This window comes from Pseudochaenichthys georgianus, chromosome 13 (genome assembly GCF_902827115.2).
Source record: "Pseudochaenichthys georgianus chromosome 13, fPseGeo1.2, whole genome shotgun sequence".
NCBI lineage: Eukaryota > Metazoa > Chordata > Actinopteri > Perciformes > Channichthyidae > Pseudochaenichthys > Pseudochaenichthys georgianus.
The window spans coordinates 16,890,276-16,914,993 of record NC_047515.1 but is presented as its reverse complement, the minus strand read 5'-3'; the positions used below and the strand labels follow the sequence as shown (position 1 = coordinate 16,914,993).

General features: G+C 43.2%; 1 protein-coding gene across 1 annotated transcript in view; it reads left to right on the top strand.

Annotated features, from left to right (window-relative positions):
* Positions 1–1,431: 1,431 nt before the first annotated feature.
* LOC117457231 (neurobeachin-like) overlaps positions 1,432–24,718 on the top strand; it is a 223,104-nt gene continuing 199,817 nt past the window's right edge. The window contains exon 1 of the mRNA XM_034097171.2: positions 1,432–1,926. Coding sequence (XP_033953062.1) covers positions 1,654–1,926 — 273 coding nt within the window. The 5' untranslated portion in view covers positions 1,432–1,653. The remainder of the gene's footprint in view (positions 1,927–24,718) is intronic.

The window sequence follows — 24,718 nt, the reverse complement described above, 5'->3', positions numbered from 1 at the left end:
AAACGAGACATTGCCTACTTTATCTAATTATAAACATTTAAAACATTGAGTCAAAGGGCAGTCAAATGCATACTTTTTTACTATAAAACACCATATAGGCAATGCATCTATGCTAATGCTTTGGCAGCACATTATTCAGCTGGATAAATAACTTGAAACATTTAATTAATATAACATATCTGTAAATGGAAGCATGAATGGTCACAAGTGATTGTTGCAAACATAGATACAACAAATAATATTATTATACCTGACTATGATTAAACACTGGTTAAAAACCAGTTCAATGTGATGTGTAGCAGACACTACTATTAACTCACCAGGACCCTGAAAGAAGAATTGACCAGGGGAATTAATCTCATTGTAATAGGATTTGTTGTATTGCTTTGCATATGACTATCCAGGGTCACCTTTGTGCCTCATAGTCTAATCCAGGAAATGGACCTGAATCCAAACTGAAAATGAAACCAAACCAGCACACCCTGTAAAATAAAAATAATTTGTAGGATGATAATGATAATTCAGGTCAGATGTTTCCATCTGTGCATTCATGCATTTCAAAAAGATTGCCTGAAAGTCTTGGTGTTCATATTCGCGTTATATTGACTTGGCCGTACAACACAGATCTAATCTTAACCTTTGGCAAGGCTAGTAGGCTATTTCTAACACCGAACATGGTCGTCTTACTGTTGTATCCTACGACGGCATAATGACACATATTTATAAAATATTTTTTGATAATTTCTGTTTTGATTCGAGGTTTACATTCATTTGCATTTTGGAGACCTTGGAAGTTCGTATAAATAGTCTTTGCATTTATGTATCCCAGCTCACTTGGGCATCCACACAGAAGGCCGCAATTAATTATATGAGGTAGGCTACACCTCTGAGTTTCCTGTAGCGGTACATTTAAATGTAACATTTTGGAAATATATCTTTTTTTATCCAGAACATGTTTGTTATGCTTTTTTTTTGCGTTCAGGCCAGAAATACAAGTCAGGTAACTTCCGATTTTCATCTTTGTTTGGGAATGTTTTAAAGGAAGCTACATGATAAAGCGTAACCAGCGTGACTTTTACAAATATGGACTGTTTTACGTTTAACTTTCACTTGTAACCGCACTGGTTAAACCAACGGACAATATAACTTTATAAAATGGTTGGAAGACAATTTACACCCACTGTTTTCTTTTGGCTTGGCAAACTTTGACTAAATTGCCATGCTATTAGCTCCGGGTAGCACTCCGCACTCTGCCGGTCCCGCCTGTTCGGTGCAGGGGAAGCGGCTGTCCTGCTCGGCTCTCAAGCTCCATCATCTCAGCGCAGGCGTGTTGAACCGCAGGCAGGGGGCGGCAACATGGCGGTGACAGCAGCACAGAGACGGAGACGCGCATTGAGAGAGCGGCACTCTCACATACACAGCGTGGGGCAGTCTGCTCAGTTTACCGACTGGTACCTACAACACAGCGGACTCTCTTACCGGGACTCTCCGGATTGGATTTAACTGACAGAGTGATTGATTGCTTCTGTTTTGTTTTTCGTGGTTTCGCGAGTGTTCCTCTCTTTCATTTATTTTGGATCTCCAGAGCAGTGATTGGATTTATTGCAAGGAGATAGCGTGTGACCGGTTTATAACCACCCGGCTTGGGTGGACATGACAAGCGAGAGACCGGTGACAATGCCCGGCTCTATGTCTCTCTCGGACCGACAACCTCCTCCAGGTCACAGGCAGCACGCAGCTGCAGTCTCCGCTGCCGCCGGGGAGACAACGAAGATGTCCGGCTCAGGTTCAGTGGTGTTCCCGGCTGGGGTTATCAATCCATCGGTTCCAATCCGGAATATCAAAATGAAATTTGCTGTTGTCATCGAACTGATCCAGGTTGGAGAAGTTAACAACAGGGATATTGTTGAAACGGTGCTGAATTTGGTAAGCCCCCCCCCCCCCTTTTTGTAAAGAGAATACTGTTCAGTGGCAACAATTGAATGTAATGTTGGCAAACACTATTTTAACCTCAAAACTGTGCAAACGAGTATTCTATTATGCAGTGCTAATAGGCCCACTCCTGGATATGTGAGAGTAAACCACAATCGATACAATTACAAGTCACACATGTTCACAGATAGGGTAGTTTAGGAATACAACATTTTCTCAAGTTTTGAAGTTCAGCAAAGTCCCAACTTCCTCGTGCCTGCTTATGAAGGATGTGGATGATGTCAGGTAAGGTGAAGGTAAAGGTAAAGGCTTTATAAATACCTTTAGCCTCATGGTGCAGCACTAAATATCAGAAGAGGTTTTTTGTTTAATGAACTGATGTGGGTGAGTAGAGCCAGGGGACATCTGCTGTTGCTGTGTGTGGAATAATGCAGGGGCCCTGGAGCTAAGGGTCTCCATATAATACCAGGGATCACTAGTTTTGTCAGAGTGTCTTTTGGGAGTCCAGAATTACTGTTGGTCAGCGTTTGGTTATAATGTGGCCAGTGAAGCTCCTCAGCAGTGTTGTGAAGACAATGAATATTCTTGTTGTATACTAGACCTGCTCTTAATTTATGCGGGGTTTTGTAGTCACAATCACCCTCTAATGAGATTAACCCAATATTGTAAGGTATTGTAATGCTCCACTTTTTAAACAGGCCTGGATAGTAATTTCTCTTAATGAATTGTATGATTAACTGCAGCCAAAGTAAGAGAATAATGAGACATAATAGTTGTGAGTACAAGTTGTTTGGTGGTTTAAACTGATAGTATGACCAGAGTCGCCAAACAAAGGCTATTTCATCCACAAGTACAGTGTCACATGATATGAAGAGACTGTAGAGCTCCTTCATACCTTTTTTGTCTATCTGCAGGAGTACCACACTAGGGCCTGTTTGCAATAGGTGGACTGCCCTTGTTACTACACTAGAGATGAATTACAACCCATTCTGGCACAACAGAGATCCACTTTGAGGAGCAAGACAAATTGTAGCCCTTGGCATGCTCAGACATGAGTTGTACTGCAATAGCTCGAGTCACCGACACCTTGCCCCCTTTCACTTTGCAGGTTTTTTCTCCCATGTGTGCACGAGAAATAACGCACTGCAGTCTACAGTGTTTTTTCAACACTTATTTGAATTGCTTTTAATAATTTCTCAATTTTATTAAAGCAGTACATCAGTGCCAACGCTGCCTTTTGCTCCTCTGTGCATTTTTTACATTTTAAACTAATTTGTGAATACAACATAGTGTACTTTATCCAAACATTTCTCAGTCGCCTAAACTTGAAATGATATATTAACAATTTGCTTTACAAACAGAAATACAACTTTACCCAAATGATGTGCAGACAAATAAACAACAGTAGTTGTTATATATCTCCCCCTTCATCTAAATGACATCACAAACTGCATTAATAATGCTAGCAAAGGATGCGGGTAGAGAAAGCTGTAATTTAAACCTTCTATCTGTAATATACCATGACTACAGAAATGTCATAAATTCAGCATATTTTTGAAGTGTTGTACAGAGGGCCTGGAGATCCAAAAGCCTCCGTAGTATCTCATGGGGTCCAATTTGTGGAGTAATGAAATAATAATGTATTTCCTTTTTCAAGGAGCATCATGGAACAATTGTAGTTAGATGTTCAGACTTCAGACCAGGATCCCCTATTATGAAAAGGTGTCTTAATCTCTTATTTAAAAACCAAAATGTATAGAGAGTTCTTGTTGAACTGCAGAGATGGGAAATTGACTAATACAATGGATCTGATATTTCCCTTTGTTTTTACCAGAATGAGAGCCTAAATGGGCACCAACCATCAGAAAGGTACATCTCTATGATGATGATGATGATGATGATGAAACTTATTGTCATTACGTAGTACAGGTACCATGTAACAAAACGGTTTCTCTGCATTTGACCCATCCTAGTTAGGAGCAGTGGGCTGCCATTATGTACGGCGCCCGGGGAGCAGTGTAGGGAACGGTGCCTTGCTCAGGGACACCTCGGTAGCACTTGGTCTTTCCGGGACTTGAACTGGTGACCTTCCAGTTGCCAAGCCAAGTCCCTATGGACTCGCCACCACTGCTGATGTTTGAAAAAGGGGATTTGTCCCATACTCAGATGATACTTGTCAGCTGGCTTACTGCCTTCTTCAAGATGAGGAAATAAGAGAGATTATTCATACTTTGCTAATTGTTACTTTGTATGAATCATTCAATGAACTTCTCTAACAAAAGAGTAACTCACGTAACTCAACAGCCTTTCCCTTCCCCATTAAAGTCACGTATGTTCTAATGGATAATGGAGAGAGGTGTGAATTAGGAAAAGCTTTCAGGGCACATCCTCAACTTAATCCTCATGACATGTGGGAGTAACTCAAGAGTTCTCACATGCTGTCTCAAAGAGGTTGATGCATTAAAGAAACTCTTGGTGCTTTTGACTGTCATATTAAATCAGAGATTATTACCAAGCTTATTTCAGCTTCCTGAAACATGCACTCACACCTTTAGACAGTAAGAGGTGTGTGTTAAAGCCACTGATCTTTTCTTCATAAAGAACAGGATCTTTGGTTAACCTAAATGTTATACCAGTTACGAGTGATTACAACGTTTTCATGAAGGAAAAAAGCATCACAACACCCAAAGAAACTGCAACACAATCCACTTCTCCTCTACCCATTTGCATGCGCAGGATCAATATATTCATATTTTTCCCAATCTTTAAAAATATGGAGAAATACAGTTTGTTTGAAGCTCCTGCTGTTAGCTGATTATGTTTGTAGCCTGGGACTTTTTGTTTATCTAAAGGGATTGCTTAAGAAAAAAATACTGGTACAGTGACTGTGGAGTATTTTACAGATTTAGATGAACATATTAAATTGGATACCACTGAGCCTGTCCAAAACAGTGGAGAAAAATGTTATTCTGCAGGAGTAGATTGATTCGATTTTCAACATTATGGCCGATAAATTGATGAATTCATTTAATTGATTGATCGTTAAGCCACAAAGAATGGACTAGAATGGTGTCTTGGACTAAAGTCATTTAGCCTAAATGAGAAACGTAGGGAAATGGCTACTGGGCATAATACATATTATTTGACTTAGACTAAAACAACCATTTAATAGTTTAATTCACTAAGAGGGGACAGCTCTAGTCAAAAGAGCCACTATGTAAAATTAAGTCTGCAGGGGTTGGGACATAGAAATCAAAATATGTTTATCACTCATATCTGTCAGGTGCCAAACAATAGGTTTTAAAAACACTTTATATTAAAATATTTCTAAATGAGAAATTGATAGATACTATTTTAAATGCCCATACTGCTATATATGATCAGTACTAGTTTCCAAATTAGTTACTTTCATTGGTTTATTAATTACAAATGCTAATACAACTTCCCTTATGTTAGGTATAATGATGGATATTGAACTGTGATTAGTATAATTTGCTGTTTCTGATAACTTTTGAGAGCAATAATATAGTATCAGAACCAAATAAATATTATCAATATACTCTGTAAATAGATGTTTTACGTGAGACCTATTGTTGTATCAAAAACCTAATAAATATAAGGATGATGTGATGTCCGGTGAGTTGGCATAACTGAACTATGTGACTGCTCTCCGGACTTGGTGTCAGCAGAGTGTGCTGGAGGATTATCTGATCATCTGCTCTGAACAGGACTCTGCCACTCCGCCCGTCATAAGTACCTAGCAATCAACATTGTCACAAATAAATGATTATGTTTTGTTTATTTCTGCTTCTCTTTGTTTGGAGGCAATCTTTATTCCTTGTACGATGTGAGGGTCTAAGGTCAGAGGGTGTCGTTTTCTCATACTGATATTCTGTTGTATTTACTGTATAGTGTCCTTACTGTAAGGTAATTATTATATGTACAGCACTTTGGCTCGACCAAAAATCGTTTTAAAAATGTGCTATATAAATAAAACTTGATTTGATTTGATTTATCAAGTGAATGAAGAGCTTCACTTGAGAAATGCACCATAATCGCTGGAAGTTGCTTTTTAGTAGATGATGTGCTCTCCAGAGACCTGGTCTGGTCTTGTCATGGTAAGCTTTCAGTCATCATAAGCTCAAGGGTATAGGGAAAGATGCTGATAATCACATTGTGTTTTAGTACTGTAAGTCACTGCAGAACCTTTTTGTATTAAATCAGGATCATGATCTGTCCTGAACCAAGTTCTGCAAATGACCAAATGCATCATTAACAACTTTTAATAGTTCTGAAAATGCATTATGTATTGTAAGACCAGAGGTCAAAGATCAAAGTGTGAAGAGGAAGGCTTTGTGCGTATACTTATATTGACTGATCTCCATATAAAACATTTTATTTAAGAAAGGAAAATGCACATTCATTATCACGAGCACTTGAGTCCATCATGTTAATTTTCCAGATGTATCCATAATGTTATATGCAGTCCCTGAAAAACAAAAGTCATATAACTCAGGCAGTTGGTTTGATTCTGAGAGGCTCCGTTTAAATCTTCCTTCTGTATTCATTTCATTACATGTGTATATTTAAAGAACGTCATGATGGTTCAGTAGAGCTGTCAGATTAAAACAAAAAGTGCAGCTCTCTAGAATCGGCTATCCTTCAGTGGACTTTTAATTGTTTGGTTGTGGATATACTGTCCGCTATCCAAATACATACTTTTAAAAGGATTGAGGGCTCTAATACCTAACAGGTATGTACGTGAGAATGAGTAACTCTCTGTCTGTCTGAGTTAGCCCCCACGATGCACTGGCGATCTGCCCAGAGAGTGTTCATCCTTTGCCAACTGGTTTTCTAGGATAAGCTCCAGCACGCTGTGAGTAAAAACAAGCTTCACGATAATTAAACAATGTATATTTGGGCTTGTTGCAAAGGGGGTGGCACATCCAGTGTCCAACCACCAGACAAAAAGCCAATTACCAATTGCTGCATTGTGTGGAAAATGTATCTGGAGTATAACAGTTCGGGTAAGCATGATGAACAGGTCAACCAAATACAAATTGAAGATCATTTCCCCACATGGATTTACAACTTTTTGTTTGCGTGATCTTGAATCTTTCAAGTATAGGCAGCCTGAACTGTAATCTAGATTGAGATAATGTGTTGTAAAACATTTTGTGGACCCTTCAAGGTTGCTGTAATTCCACGTTTTTATTCCAATTTGTATCTTTGTACAGAATAGGGGGGTTCCTCCGATACACTCCTAATCACTGATGATCATTAAAGGTGATTAAGGTGATGTTGAGTATTTCTCTGAAGTTTTAAAACATTCACAAATGGAGGTTTGTGCAATTGAACCAGGGGTAGGGCAATTTAAACAAATCATAAATAGGGTTTTATACTGGCTATCTGACTAAATGAAACATGTTCACTGAATAGATCTTGTCATACATCGGTAATTATGTCTATAAATAGGATAGTTTCATCTAGGGCTTTCCCGAATAACATTTTTCGGGCTCCGGATATTCGGTAGTAATCAGCAGCGGATATTCGGTGCGTGCGTGCATGTTTTTATCATGTGTAACGCTACTGTTTGAACGGTGGATAAAGCAGCTTCATCATGGCAACTGGACAACAACTAAGCTAAGCTACTACTTACAGCATTCAGGTGACTTTTCATAGTTGTTGTGCCCAGAGTCTCTATTACAATTTTTTTTTGCCGGTCATCATGTCCGTTAAAGTTTAAATCTTCCGGACAAAATGAGAAAAGTGCCGGTCAGAGGTCTTCTTTGTTATTTATTGAGCTTTAAAACTAATTTATATGATTTGATATTAAACAAACTAATTATAGTAGATTAACTACATTATTCAAAAGTGTACAGTAACTTATAATAACACAGGAATAATAAACGGAGCGCTCTCTCTCCTGACAGCCCGTCAGTATATCATGCAGCTCGCTGATCCAGTAATGAGTGACCCGACAGTAAAGATAAACATATCTATAACTAGTTTAGTTTGAGAGGTAATTAAAATAGCTACGTGTGATTTTCTAACCTGAAGTGTGTGTTTTGCTCCGCTCACCGCTGCAGGTGATTATGCAGAGCTGCGTGTCGACTCGTCAGCAGCAGCTGATCTCTCTCCCATCAGATTAGACCGAATATTCGGATATTCGGGTACAGCCCTAGTTTCGTCTGAGTGTTTAACAAAAGTCAAACTAGATGAATGCTTGAATAACAACATCTGCACTGTGTTGCAAATGACAAACTTGTAGGTGGAAGAGAGCTGCCTTTGTGATATGATGTTGTTGTTTGTCTTTCTCAGATTTGCATCTTTCACATTTTTTTTTAACTTAAATCAGGTTGAAATAAAAGAGGTTAGGAGCTGAAGGCTTAAGGGAGGTCTTTCCATCTCCTGCTCTGTGGACGTTGTTGTTTCATTCTTCTGAAGTCATTTAAACTTTTATTTTAAAAATATATGTTGTTCCACATTAAAAGATTATTCTAAGCCGGCAATTTAAGACATTACATTACATTACATTACATTGCATTTAGCTGACGCTTTTATCCAAAGCGACTTACAATAAGTACATTCGACCAGGAAGACACAACCTTGAGGAAAACAGAATCATATAAGAACATCAGGTTTCAAAGAGCCAATCGTTTCAAGTGCTGCTCAACTGGCTAAGCCAGTCCTTTATTAGTATATAAGTGCTCTGTTAGCAGTTCTTTGTTAGTAATTCTATCGCTCGAAGTGGAGTCGAAAGAGATGAGTTTTCAGTCTGCGCCGGAAGGTGTGTAAGCTTTCTGCGGTCCTGATTTCAATGGGGAGCTCATTCCACCATTTTGGAGCCAGGATAGCAAACCCACGTGTTTTTGCTGATGGGAACTTGGGTCCCCCTCGCAGCGAGGGTGCAGCGAGTCGTTTGGTTGATGCAGAGCGTAGTGCACGTGCTGGGGTGTACGGTTTAACCATGTCCTGGATGTAGGAAGGGCCAGATCCATTCGCAGCATGGTACGCAAGTACCAGTGTCTTGAAGTGGATTCTAGCAGTTACCGGAAGCCAGTGGAGGGAGCGGAGGAGCGGCGTGGTGTGGGAAAATGTTGGAAGGTTGAAGACCAGACGAGCCGCTGCATTCTGGATGAGCTGCAGAGGTCGGATGGCACATGCAGGTAGACCAGCCAGGAGGGAGTTGCAGTAGTCTAGGCGTGAGGTGACGAGAGCCTGGACCAGAACCTGCGTCGATTTCTGGGTCAGCTGTGGGCGTATCTTCCTGATGTTGAAAAGCGTGTATCTGCAGCAGCGGGTTGTAGCAGCGATGTTTGCAGTAAACGACAGGTTGTTATCTAGGATAACACCCAGATTCCTTGCAGTCTGAGTCGGGGAAACAACAGAGGGGCCGATGTTGATAGTTAGGTCAAGAGAGGGACAATCTTTTCCCGGAAGGAAAAGCACTTCAGTTTTGTCAAGGTTGAGCTTGAGATGATGAGCGGACATCCACTGAGAGATGTCAGCTAAACAAGCAGAGATGCGTGCGACGACCTGGGTCTCTGAGCGGGGAAAGGACAGAATTAATTGGGTGTCGTCAGCGTAGCAGTGGTATGAAAAACCATGCGGGCTAATGACAGATCCGAGCGAGTTTGTGTACAGGGAGAAGAGGAGAGGACCAAGAACAGAGCCCTGAGGGACCCCTGTAGTTAATTGACAAGGGTCGGACTCAGACCCTCTCCAAGTAACCCTGTAGGTGCGGTCTTTGAGGTATGAGGTGAGGAGGGAAAGTGCAGAGCCTGAAACTCCAAGTTCTTGGAGAGTGCGAAGGAGGATCTGATGATTCACCGTGTCAAATGCAGCAGACAGGTCCAACAGGATGAGGACAGAGGAGAGGGAGGCTGCTTTAGCAGTGTGCAGTTCCTCAGTGACAGCAATGAGAGCAGTTTCTGTGGAATGACCTGCCTTGAAACCAGACTGGTGCGGATCCAGAAGGTTGTTCTGATGGAGATAACAGGAGAGTTGTTTAAAGACAGCGCGTTCAAGTGTTTTAGACAGGAACGGGAGGAGAGAGACAGGCCTGTAGTTTATAACATCAGACGGGTTGAGAGTGGGTTTCTTCAGGAGAGGGTTTACTCTCGCCTCCTTGAGACTGTTTGGAAAGTGACCAGAAGTTAGAGAAGTGTTGATGAAATGGGTGAGAAACGGTAGAATATCAGGAGCGATAGTCTGAAGGAGGTTTGAAGGGATAGGGTCCAGAGGACAGGTGGTAGGGCGGGCAGAGGTAATGAGGGTAAGAACCTCACTTGGAGAGAGAGGGGAAAAGGAGGTTAGTGTGCCGGTTGAAGGTGGCTCAGGTGATCCGGCGGTGAGTAGGGGTGAGTCAGAAAAAGAAGAGCGAATGTCGTAAACCTTTTTTTCAAAGTAGTTAATAAAGTCGCTTGACAGAAGGGAGGAGGGGGAAGGGGCTTTGGGGGGGTCCAAGAGGGTGGAGAAGATGGAAAATAGTTTTTTAGGATTGGAATAGGAAGATTGGATCTTATCTTGAAAGAAAGTGCTTTTTGTCTGAGAGATGGAAGCAGAAAAAGAGGAGAGGAGAGCCTGATAGGTTAGGAGGTCGTCACGGTGTTTGGATTTCCACCATTTCCGCTCTGCTGCCCTAAGGACGGTTCTATTAGCACGCAGTGCGTCATTTAGCCAGGGAGCAGGAGGGGACTGACGAGCCTGCCGAGATGTGAGAGGACAGAGAGAGTCCAGAGAGGATGAGAGAGTAGAGAGGAGAGTTTCTGCAGCAGAGTTTGGAGGCAGGAGTTGGAACGAGTCAGAGGAAGGGAGGGCTGAGAGCACCGAGGAGGCAAAGGTAGAGGGGGAGAGGGAACGAAGGTTACGGCGGACAAGTGCAGGATGAGAAGAGATTAGTTTGTTATGTTTGGAAAGGGGTAAAGAGAATAAAATGAAGAAGTGATCGGAGGTGTGGAGCGGGTTTACAGAGAGGTTAGAAGTAGTGCAGTTCCTTGAGAATATGAGATCGAGGACATTGCCAGCTTTATGAGTTGGTGGGGACGGAGACAGTGAGAAAGCAAAGGTGGTTAACAGAGATGTTAGTTCGTCTATCTTCCCCGTCTGGAGGTTGAAGTCTCCGAGAAGTACAGCGGGAGGGCCAGTTTCAGGGATGTGTGAGAGGAGATGATCTAATTCATCCAAGAAGTCCCCCAAGCCGCCTGGTGGACGGTAGAGAACAACAATGGTCAGTTGTATAGGATGGGTCACAGTGACGGCATGGAATTCAAAGGTGGAAGGAGTGAAGTTAGGTAGCTTGAAGAGGGAAAAGCTCCATTTGGGAGAGAGCAGGAGACCAGTGCCACCTCCTCTGCCAGTGGGTCTGGGTGTATGGGAGAAGGAATATGCTGTGGAGAGAGCTGCTGGGGTGGATGTGTTGGATGGAGTAATCCACGTCTCAGTGAGAGCAAGGAAATCCAGAGACTGCAGGGAGGCGTAGCCAGAGATGAAGTCAGCCTTAGGAACAGCTGACTGGCAGTTCCACAGGCCGCCTGAAACTAGGTGCTGGATCTCAGTGGAGCACGTGGGATAGACGAGAGCGGGCCGGTTATAGCGATTAGGAGATACACGGGGCCAGTGATAATTGCGAGAAGACACATGAACAGGAATGGAGAAAATACACATGATTATAGCATGAGGGGCTAGAAAGCTAAACAAAAGAAAAATAAGAAGACAAATTTAAACTTTGTCATTGTAGCAATTGCAAATAGTGTGGGTAAAGCAAATTGAGTTTTGGTAAAGCACACATGACATGCATAAGGAATGAATTGAAAATGGAATCAAAGCTGCCCGAAGTTAATTAACTTTTCTTTTTTGAAAATAAGTTATAAACATAATGGTGCCAAACTTTGCTGTCAAGGGAAATCAGTATAGTAGTGATGTTACGTACGTACGCACGCGAAGGATCCGATTATTTTGAACGGCTCTTTGGTACGAACGCAGGGAACCGAGTCGTACTTGATGAGAGCCGTTCTTTTTATCGTTGGTACACTGCCTGCCATAAATCCACTCGCCTTTATGTGAACAGTGAAAAAGCTTACTCTGATTGGTTAGGTCTAGACAGGAGTGCCTCTGATTGGTTATGCACGAGGAGTGAGATGTTGTGGGTTAGGGTTAGCCAATCAGAGGCAGAGTAGGGGTGGGTCTTAACGGAATACACATGAGAGAGAGAAGTCGTAACAAGTGGTACAGACGACGTGTTTTTCGGGTGAAAATGAGCCAAACGCGAAAACACAGCAGCATTTGGATGCACAAAAAAAAAAAACATAGGCAATGATAAAGCGGAGTGGAACATTTGTAACGCCAAAATATCATTTAAAGCAGGGTCAACAAATAATCTCCACCGCCACTTAAAAAACACCTGGCTCTTTTAACGGCTCTTTTGAATGGCTCTCGGAAAGGAACGGAGCCATAAGATCCGGCTCCCTTCAAAGAGCCAGAATTCCCATCAACAGTATAGGTAGAAATGTATAATTACATTACATTACATTCCATCCATTACATATAATGGATGGAAGACTTGTGTATAGCCTAAGCTGCTTTTAGTTATGGTTTGACTTGTTCTGGAACCATCCCTTTGCTGCTGTCGAGTCAGATGAACAGCTTGTTCTTAAGAACAAATGCAGCATGACAAATGCCACAGACATTTCGATTTGGTTCTGGATTCGTTAGACATCAAAGCAATACATTCTAAAATATGTGTCTTAGTTATTGATCTGAACTATGGTCCATTTTATTCCATCCCCTAGCTCTACTTATGTCCTGTCGAAATGCCCTTTAGTGCTGGTTTTTTTCAAGCATGATGCCCTTGATCCATGTTATTTATGGTTTGGGTCTTTATATCAATTAACAAAAGAACAATCATAGAAACAGCAATATCTTTCCTATGTAGGCCTACTTCTCATGCTACTCATGGGGCTATAACCACTATAAAGTTGTAAAAGAAACATATTCTAAATTAACAGGGCCATAATAGGAATTAAGGATAATGCTGAAGGTCAGCTATCTATACATAACACATTAGCTTAATTGAAATGTTGAAGGGTGCAGACCCTTCTGTGGTTTCATTGATGACCAAAAGCTAGTGCCTTTAGGGGATTTTAAAGAGATTTCTCAAAGAGCTGCACAATGGCCATGGCAGAGTGTCTCTCTGTTCTCCCCTATGCTTTACTCTTTTCATGTAATGCTCATCCCTCTTACTCGCTCGCGCAGTATTACCCCAGAGATGTGCTCATGGTATATTATTTGACTGGTGCCTACATAATGTGTCAGGGTGCATTCTGGGATGCATGTGCCAGGTCTTTGGAGTGATGTTTACCAGGGGGCACAACTGATGCCTGGTTGACCCAGAAGCCTTGTCTTTCAGGACTTTATGTATGTGTTTATGTGCTACCATATGATGGGGAAAAGTGTACAAAATCCTGTTGAGAACTGTGATAATAAAATGAAGATGGCAGAAAGCTTAACAAATCCCTCAAATTAGGCATATAATGTTCTTCCTTCCTGCTGCTGCATACAAGTAAGACATTGTGCTTACAGCCTCATACAGTATAGATGCATGAACAGCTGCTAGACTGAGCTGAAGGTTGTTTGCGTTTCATAGACGGGTTAGTTTAGATATTTATTTTCACAAAAAAGCATTGAGGTCAGATGTATACATCCTTTTGCTAGAATTTTCTATGGACATATTTATTTAATTTTTTTTTTTGTTATTTAGACTTCAATGCTATTTTGTTCATTGCTGATCTATTTCCAGGTATTTTCAAAAGCATATCATTCTGTTCCCATCACAGGATGTGTGATTGTCGTTTTGCTGTCATGATAATTCTCTGTTGCAATGAGATAACATTCCATTGATACTTTGTCCAATTTTGCTTCACTCTTCCTCCACCCACCTTTGAAGACAAGAGGTTTACAGAAATGGATAAAAGAGGAATACAAAAAGCAAGTCTAAAATATGTATTTATAACATTCTTTAGTCAAGGATTAGTTAAAGATTAGAATAGCATCCCTTTTCACTCATTGGATTCTTTTGAATGGTGCATTTGTAACATTTCACCTAACATGCCATAGCTGCTGACTGTGCAATCCTATCTTTAAGTAGCACTACATACGGTAATACACATTGTTAGCATGAGTTAGTAGTAGTGAGGTACTGAGCTACTGTTAACCAGGCCTGTTCAACGCCATGGAAAGTGTGTTGGATTATCAGCCGCAGCAATGTGATAATCAGGCTGAGTCCCAGGTGGAGTTAGTGTTGGCAGTCAACCAAACCTACCCTGGGTGTTAATGCGTTGTCTCCCCCATAGGAACAATGCCCTGTGCACACATGCTCATTTCTATGGAGATGAGCTGCATCCCTGATCAGGCTAACATGCAAAGTCATATCTCTGGCTGCAGCTGGGTGACAGCCTGTTAATGTTGCACAGTATTGTCATCACAGTGCAGACGCAGCCAAAGCAAAGTCTTCTTGGTAGTGAAGATGCAAATAAGATATATGGCACTGTTTCCTGACAATCATTATCTGGTACAGTTGTGCTTGGAAGTGGACGTCTTTGTCATCTTTGGATCTAACCAGAATACATGAATGAAAGCCAGGCAACATGTTTGTATGCTGTGTTGTTAGTTTGGCTTATATAAGATGTGGTCTAGCTTGAAAATGAACTTGTGTTTGACACAAAACAAATTCATCCAAAAGCAGTCAGCAGTGTAATTGGATGTTAGGGTGTGAGTGATTGAAATTGTCTGTCGGAGAATCATTTGTACACCATGGCCTGAAATCACTCACTCACCTCACTGTGACAAAGGTAACTTCGTCACTATGGACTGACGGCTTCGGGCCGGGTAATATTGCACTTTATTAGCGTGATTGCACAGTACAGTTGACATTACATATTTGCACATAATTTATACTAATTATTGAGTTAGTATTTTTTAACTGATTAAACCGTATTTATTGGAATGTCGTCTGGCATGTGCTGGTCGGGTCCTCGGCTCCGCCTGAAAAGATAGGGGAGTTTGCGAGAGCGCCGAGAGTAGTTATGCTGGTGTAAGGATGACAGCGGTTGAGAGTAATCAGGGTGCAAATAATATGTTGATGTCTGTGGCTGATGATTGTGTGCACCTGGTGTCCTGTGTTGTCTCCTCCCCCCTCACCTGTGTCTTGTTAGTATGTGTGTATTTAGGTGCTGTTTCCTTGTAACTGGGTGTGTGTGTGAGATCCTTGTGGCTGCAGGATGTGTGCAAGGAGAACAGCAAGATTGAGGCTGTGAACTTTGTGCACATGATTTTAATAAATGCCCACGTCGGGTTATATTTTTGGACGTTCTGCCTCTGCCTCCTTGCTTGGTCTGGGCCGCTCAACGGTCAGTCTCACACTCACAAATGAATTATCTTGGATAACAAATAAATATATCTCCAGCATTAGAGTTGCTCTTTTACCAGTATAGTGTAGACAAAAATGCTGCATTGGGTATTGGACAGTGCTCAGGTCTATGCACTGATCCAAATAACGTTTTTATATAATTTATCTTGCTGATCATTACTGCGCTTGTTCAACTCTCAACAGTTAAGAAAGAAGCAAGATTGCATACTTAAACATTTCTCTCATCAGCTCCAGAATGGTGATATTCACCTTGTCCAAAATCAAGGATGTAAGTAGATAACTATAGGTTACTTACGTAACCCCAGTCTCAGAGTAATATGTAGTGAGATGTCTCACTATGGGATGCGCCTCATCGCGGAGCAAACAGAAGCATCAATCTCATTACGCCAATCCTGATTGGCTGGTGATCTTGACTAGGGCTGTGGCGATACACTAATCTCACGATACGATACGATACACGATATTCAGCCAACGATACGATATATATCACGATATTCAGCCAACGATACGATTCGATACGATTCGATATAATTCGATACACTTATATCATTTTCTGAAAGATTTTAAAGGGACAGTGGGATTTTGGTGACATCTTGTGAGTGTTCCATTGACTTGGATTGAATTAATTCAACTGAAAACTGAAAGCATCAATTATACAATATATGGCTCTGACAGAGAGTCTCCAGCTTGCAAATGCTGGACAAAATGAATCAAAAGATGTGGTAAGAAAATTAGTTTCATTTATTGAAACAGTGCAAACTGTAGTTGTAAAATGCAGTATCACAATGGACAATGGAGAATGAAAAGGTGCAGCAGGTGGCGGAACACGGGGGATTTGAATGGGACTTGTTAGAAATTAAAATCAATGTTTTGATGGCATAAAGTACCATAAACATACCGTCAGTTTAAATGCTGTTTTATACTGAAAAACCAGAAGTTGTTGTGCACAACCAGTTGTTGAGCTTTTATTCTGAAAATCCTTCATCTCCGGTTAGCATTTAGCATGTGGCTAATATACAATTTCCTATAGAGGTGAATTTAGTAGCGATATGACACGGAGTGTTGCACACCGAAACCTACTGATTTCAACACTACAACTATAGACGTCGAGATATTATTATTGCTGAATATTAAATGAAGGTACAGTTTATTTGAATACGTTTGTTTACAGACGTGGGTAGCATGAGACAACATTCGGCACTACCGGAAATGATACCAGCCGTGAGGTATTTTTGGATTATTGATTACAGTGTTTAAAATGTATTAAATGAAAAGTCATGAAAGAGATAAGGAGGAGAAAAGGCGTGTTTAGTTATATATTTAATGTGCAATGTCTGAATCCTCTGTAATGCGCAACAACGAACATTGGAGACGTGGAGGGCCGATCCCCAGCAGCGCCAACCGGCCCACAGGGAGGATTCAGCAGAGGATATTTAACAGCTGGAAAGGTGGAGCTCGCTCTCTTCCCTTCGCTCACAGCCAGAACACAGCTGTTTTTCTGACTGAACCATCTTCTGCTTGTAACATTACCGCGCTTTTTATTAATTAAAGTATACATTTGAACATTCTCAGAGACTCAATTAGTCTCCTTTTTAAAGCTTCTCTCCTGGACGCGAGTATAACGAACACAGTTATCAGACTTAATGTATCGATACCCGCGGCTGAAATATCGATACTTTCTCGGAAAACTAAATATCGATATATATCGCAAGATCGATTAAATTGCACAGCCCTAATCTTGACGTCAGCGTCAGGGAATCCACCCCCTATAAGTAGCTTGCGCTACGTCGCATGCGTCATTCAAAATAAGCACCTCTTCTCGCTTCACCATAGCAAGGAGGGCCGTCTGGTGAGACATCTCACTACATGTTACTCTTAGCGCTGGGGTTACGTAAGTAACCTATAGTTCTCATTCATAACACTCCGTTCGATGTCTCACTATGGGATATTGTAGCTCCCGTATTGCCAGACGAGCTTATCTCGAAATTCACCAAACCAACCAGAACTTAACAGGTAGAGCTCTGACTCAACAAGGTGCCCAGCACTGCTCGGGCCACACTAGGAGCAGAGACGTCTAGCCTGTAAAAGCGGACAAAAGTGAGCGGCGAGGACCAGCTCGCTGTTGCACAAATGTCTTGGATGGAAACACCCTTGAACAAAGCCCAGGATGTAGCCAGACCACGAGTTGAATGAGCACGCAGACCCGAAGGTGCCTGCAAACCCTGACTCGTATAGGCCAAAGCAATTGCCTCCACAATCCAGTGGGAGAGCCGTTGCTTAGTAACGGGCTTGCCCTTGTGAGGGTTAGCCCAGGACACAAAGAGTTGGTCATTATGACGAAACTCTTTTGATCTGTCCATATAGGTGCGTAAAGCACGGACTGGAAACAGCAAATCCGGCTGCTGTTCCCCGGAGGAACACAGCGGCGGAGGAAATGCCTCAATGTCAATTGGGGTACATGAACCAACCACCTTTGGTATAAAAGCAGGGTTGGGCTTCAACAACACTCTCGTTTGCCCTGGGGCGAACTGAGTATATGAAGGATGTACAGATAGCGAATGTCACTGACTCGCTTGGCGGATGCCAAGGCCAGTAACTGCACTGTCTTGAGTGACAAGTGCTTCATGTCAGCTTCTTCAAGGGGTTCAAATGGGGTTAGAGTGAGCCCATCTAAAACCACTGCCAAGTCCCATAAGGGCACCAGTGACGTGGAAACAGGGAGGAGCCTGCGAGCCCCTTTCATAAAACGGCAGACCAAAGGATGTTAGCTAGCCGTCTTTCCCTCAAAGCCCACATGGCATGCAGCAATAGCAGCCAGGTACACTTTGATCGTAGAGAAAGCTCTGTGTTTATCAATCAAGTCCTGTAGAAATGATAAAATCACCCCGACAGGACATTGAAAAGAGATGTGTCCTTTTTGAAGGCACCACTCCTCAAACACCCTCCACTTACAGTCATAGAGAGACCTGGTGGAGGAAGCTCTCACACTCTGAATAGTGTTTATCACCTTCTGAGGGAGTCCCACTGTATTCAGATTGTACCACTCACGGGCCAGGCCCATAGTGCCAAGCGCTCTGGGTGTGGGTGAAAGATCGCCCCCCCCGCCTGAGACAGTATGTCCCTGCGTAGTGGGAGCTGCCATGGTTGCCCGCACAGCAGCTGATATATCTCCGCCAGCCAGTACATTGCGGGCCAGTGCGGAGCTATCAGGATAAGTGTGTGGTGTTGTTCCCTCACTCTAGCCAGAGTTGGGGGTATCAGAGTCAGGGGTGGGAACGCGTACAGAAGGCCCGGAGGCCAAACGTGCGCGAGCGCGTCCACGCCTAACGGTGCGTTTAAATCGTGCATTGAAAAGAACAGCTGACATTGAGCATTTTCTTTTGATGCGAACAGATCTACCGCGGCTCTGCCGTAACGCACCCACAGCTGACTCACAATCTTTGGATGTAGAGTCCAGTCTGCATATAGTGGTATACCTCTGGACCAGGGGTGCCCACACTTTTTGGGCCGGTGGGCTACTTTTGAAATGACCAGCTCACCGAGGTCTACCAACCAAAAATAAAATCCCAAATTGCAAGGGGCTGAATAACACGTGTTATGTATACATGGGATAACTACAACAACTCTATTTGGGTTATTGAACAGAAACAAATACATGAATACATAAAACTAAAATGGCATGTTAACCTCTCTCTATTTCTCTCTCTCTGTTAAGAAACACATAACAAGCAGGCTAAGAAACCACTCTCCATGTCCTGAAATCTTAAACATAAAACACAAATATAAGTACAAGGAATACAATAAACGAGTAGAACAGTCAACTTAGACACCAGACTCAAATGGGTCCTATGAACAGTCTCTCAAAGTTATAATGAAATATACATAGGTCCAATGTCTGTCTGTGTGTGTGTCTCTCTCTCTCGCTCTCGCTCTCTCTCTCTCTCTCAAAAAGAGTTTTAAGAGTTTTAAGTGAACGACGGGAGCCGGCTCTCGCCCGCGAACGAGCCGTTTTTTTGTTTTGTTTTTGCGGAGGGATCTAGATCGGCATGAAGGCACATTATGCAATCTGCAATGTGCACATTATCCCGCTTATTACACATGGCCACATTCTCAACAAAGTAACGACATGACTCCCAATATTAATTGAAATGTTTTTATGGATTTAGAAAATGATTTTATTGATTTAAAAAATAGTTTTATGTATTGATTTAAATTGACATGCATCCGCTAAGAAAAGTAGTCCGTTGTTACTGTTTGAACTAACGTAACAACGGCAGGAACTGCTTCTATAGTGTTTTTGAGGAGCTTTTTGATTACAGATTTGAAAACATCGTTGCTTGCACAATGTGCACAAAGTAGCACAATTGCTGCAGCCTAGCAGCTGATCTCAGAGCATGCTCCCCTCTCCTGCAGGGGGGCGTGGTCAGCTGCAGCTCACAGAATCAGCCCCCTGCAAAACAGCGCTGGAAAGAGCAAATGGAGCGAAATGAGGCATGGCATTTGATTTAATTATAAAAGGTATAATATGTGGTAAACTGAAGAGCCCTTTGGGAGCCGAAAGAGCCGGCTCTTCTTGGTGAGCCGAGCCAAATGATCCGGCTCACCAAGAAGAGCCGGAATTCCCATCACGACCCGGCACTTGACTGATGTTATATCGCTTTGCATTCTGGGTTAACAGACTGTAAAGCGATAGGTCGCTTTTTCTGTCAATCAAGTAAACTCCTGAATTAAGTGGCAGGGAGGCCAAGGGAGGAGGGATCAAAACCTGTTTTGTCTATTTTAACGGAGCTTGATTTTTTTTATTTTAATGAATGACTCGCGGTCTACCAGCATTGCCCGACGTACTGGGCAACTCTGACAGTAGATCCGCCCCGAGGTTCATCACTCCTGGTACGTGCGCCGCTCTCAGAGAGAGGAGACGTCTGCCACTCCATAAGATCAGTTTGCGTGCCAGCATGTGTAACTGGAGAGAACGCAAACCCCCTTGGCGGTTTATATACGATATTGTGGTCGTGTTGTCTGTCCTCACAAGGACATGATGTCCTCTGAGAAAAGGCAGAAAGCGTTTTAGGGTGAGGAACACCGCTAAAAGCTCCAGGTAATTTATGTGCGCCCGCTGGAGGTCTCTGCTCCAGAGACCCCTCACCGGACGACCTTCGTAAATACCTCCCCAGCCTGTCAGACATGCGTTTGTGGTGACCACCTTCCGTGAAAGGACAGCACCCATAGGCACGCCCCGTACTAGAAAAGTCGAGTGCAGCCAGTGGCGCAGTGCCATTACGCATTTCACAGTAACCATTACTCTCCGCGCGCCATGAAGCGAGGGGTTTAGTTTTAGAGCGGCTACCCAGCGCTAAAACTCCCTCATGTGTAAGCGTCCCAGTCGTACGACCAGGATGGCTGACGCCATGAGCCCCAGTAACCGCAGGCATGATCTGAAGAGAACATGTTTGCCCAGCTGGAAATGAGCGAGACAAGCTCTGAAAGCTTTCACTCTTTCCGCTGACAGGCGGGCTGTAAAGGACACCGAGTTCAGTTGTAAACCCAGGAAGAGTACAGTCTGCGCGGGGCACAACATGCTCTTCTCTGTGTTTATTATGAAACAGAGGTTGAGCAGGTGCTTTACGAGGACATTTGTCTGCGTAATAGCCTCCTGCTCCGACTGTGCGAGAAGCAGCCAGTCGTCTAGGTAGGTCGCCAGGCGAATACCCCGTTGTCTTAACGGGGCTATCGCGGCTTCCGTACACCGTACAAACACCCTTGGACTGAAAGACAGACCGAAGGGAAGTACTCTGTATTCGTAACAGATCCCCTGAAATGCGAACCTCAGATATTTCCTGTGTGGCTAATATACTGGGATGTGGAAATACGCATCTTTCAGGTCGACTGATGTAAACCAGTCGTTTTGTCGCACGAGACGCAGCAGAGATGTGTGAGTGAGCATTCTGAATTTGTATCTTTTTAGATATCTGTTCAGAACCCTCAAATCTAGTATTGGCCGAATCCCGTTCCCTCCCCGCTCTGACTCTGCTCGGCGGGTACTATAGAAATAGCCCTCTTTTCTAGAAGTGAGAGGATCTCTCTCTCTAGAATATGGGCTGACTCTCCTCGGGCTTGTGAATACAGAATGCCCGAGAAGCGAGGGGGGGTGACAGCGAATTGGACCAGCCTTGGTAGGAGGTGGGCTGCCACCAGCGGTTCCATAGGCGGTATGCGGAGCAGGCCGAGCCTCTCCATACCATCACAGTCTAGGGAGGAGGCACCCTGGATTGGGGCCTTGTTGCTAAAGGGCCGGTCTCTCCACGAGACCGACACCTCATCCAAGATCTCCGGGAAGACCGGAAGGATTTGCCTCTTTGTCCTCGTTGCTTGGGGAAAATGTTTCCCCTCGTAACGGGACTTGGAGGTCTCCTTGGCCATTTCGGGCCACGGGATGTCTAGTCTGGACGCGGCACGCTGACACACGGCCTGCAGGTCCATGCTCAGACAGGGCGAAGCTGGTGTGCTATCGCCCGGGAGAGCAACCCTCCCGGCTTTGCAACCTGAGCCGATGACACGAAGATATCGTCTTCTTGCTCATCCGAATCAGACAGGAGGAACTCAGAGGCACCCTCTTCGTCCTCCATATAATCCAATTCCAGGACATCCTCCGCGGGCGAAACCATGGTGAGGTCCAGCCGGGAGCTCCAGCTTGGTAAAGCGTGGGGCTCCGTTCTCGCGTCTCTTGCCGCCACCGGGTCCCAGCCTGACACGGCGCGGGACTCCGGATCCGCAGCTGCCGCTGTTGATGAGCCCCAGACCGACACAGTGCGGGGCTCAATCTCTGAGGCGGACGCCCCCGCGTCTTGATTGCCAGCCGGCAAATCAGCGGACATGAGGGGGTCCTGTCCCGACAAGCTAGCTTGGCGTGCTAACCGTCGGCGGAGGCTCTTTACGGTGAAGCGGGCACAATGCCCGCACGAGCCGGGGTGGTCAATAGCCTCCTGGGCGTGTTCCAGCCCGAGGCAGGACGAGCAGACCTGGTGTGAGTCTGTGCCTGATATTTTCAACCCGCAGCCGCAGAGCCGAGCCTCCGAGTCCCTGACTCCTCTGGTGTGAGGGAGAGAGGCGTCCATCTTGTTCGCCACGTGGCGTGGAGAGGACCCGCTCGTAACAGGTACGTTGTCGAGAAAAAATAAATAAAAAATTCTTCCAACCTGTCCTTAATCCGGAGAAAAAAGGACGGTGTAGATTTTTTCTCAATAATAATAATAATAATATATTTAATTTATATAGCGCTTCTCGACTGCCAAGACAAATCTCGAAGTGGTTCACAACAAGGGATACTGATACACTTTGAGAGATTAAACAAATAATTGTAATAATATTACAAAGAATATTAACTGGTGTGTTAATATTCTTTAATCTTTTCCTCCTCTGTGAGAGAAAAAGAAAAAACGTCCTCGCTACCGTGGTGTCGGTAGTGAAGGAAAGCAAGCTAGCAACAGGTGTGTCAAAACCTTACCTTAATTTCCGAGGAAAGAAACGGCGAGGTCGATTGTAATACTAACTGGTGTGTTAGCATTAACAGTCTTCTTGCGAAGCAGAAGAGTAGCCGGCGAGCGCCCGTCGACCGAAAGTTAGCTTTGGGTTCAGTCTGTGGACTGTTAAGCTAGCCCGGCTACCATCGAGATGTGCTCTGAAGCGAGAAGAGGTGTTTGAATGACGCATGCGACGTAGCGCAAGCTACTTATAGGGGGTGGATTCCCTGACGCTGACGTCAAGATCACCAGCCAATCAGGATTGGCGTAATGAGATTGATGCTTCTGTTTGCTCCGCGATGAGGCGCATCCCATAGTGAGACATCGAACGGAGTGTTATGAATGAGAACTGAGCCATCTCACTGCTTTTATTTTTCTTAGTGGAAAAAGATGTATCCAAAGAATCATTTTCTTTCTTCGTTTCGCAACATCTGTATACAATATTTGTCTTCAATAACAACAGCTATCTCACTCTGGCACCAGTTTTCCTCATGTTGGAGCTCTTTTTATCTTAACATCTGAAAGTAATTCATGCTAAGTTATTTAAATCATGTACTTTCCAAAGTGTCCCCATCTTTTTTGTAACCAGGTTGTGAAGAGGGTGTACAATAAGTATGTGAAGCAAAAGTTAATATGGGGAACAAACACAGAATTCAGGGCATAGAATATCAGCGTAACAAGTTATATCTGGCTAGCAACATTTGTCCTATTTGAGATAGAAATTAATTTCATATAGAGGAATTCCTGTGACATGAATCTTTTTATAAACGCGGTGATTTGTCATTCATTGAAGTCCTGGAAGGATTCATATAATGCTCCTGTTTTTAAACTTCCCCGAGGCAGTGAATGACAGAATATACCTGTTTGTATTGTGTGCTTTGAAATTAACTATGTTTTTCAGTGCTGTGCATGAAAAACAAAGTTACTTTAAAACATGTTCACTGTCATGCAACAGTGCCTTTGATAGAAAGATGGTACACTGTATCTGCATATCTTTCCAATGTGCTATAGTGACAGAACACATACACCAAAGAGTAACCCACTTTATCGGTGTAGCATAAGGCCTCTGAGGTTTGCATTACAGGAAGTGACAGATGTATAATTCTCTGTTGCCCATGAGCCACTAGGCAGTTAATGATGTGTGCTGTGAATACAGATTTCTACATTATGCCTGACAAGGCTGTCATTGTTGATGGGGTGGTTCTGTTTCGAATACGTTATGTTTTCCTGTACACTTCACTCCCTTTGGTCTTGAAGTGCTGCCACACTGTAGCCAGCAGTGTGTTGCCATTAGATGACTGAGGGTGCTGTGTTCATCCTGCTTTACTGCTTTTTGCAATCCTGCAAAGGCTTTGCTTTTGATAAAGGTTAGTGTAATCAATCTCCTAGATGTTTATATTTATTGTTCCGGTACAGCTGGGATGTTACCATTTCCTGCTGATATTGAAGCATGAAGGACTCTGTAAGAGTTAGATCACACACTGATTTTATGTAGCTGAAGTAAGGGGGAATAATGGGGGGCTTAGTGGGAGTTAGGGATTTGGATTACAATTAATACTTGGGATCAGCGTAATGAACAAAGACACCATCCATTTTTATGACTCATTATCCTCCACGCCACATTCAAACTGGATATTTATAATTAGTCACTTGGACATACTTCGTCTGCAGTCTGCTTATTTTTCCATCTGTTTTAAAGCACTAACTTTTGAACTACATTGTGATTCCCACACGTTTGCTATTGAATATTAAGGCATGTCTGTCTTGAATGAAACATCAGAGGAGCATAACTTTTGATTCAAAGTGTTGCTCATACATATATTCATGGGAGACTAAT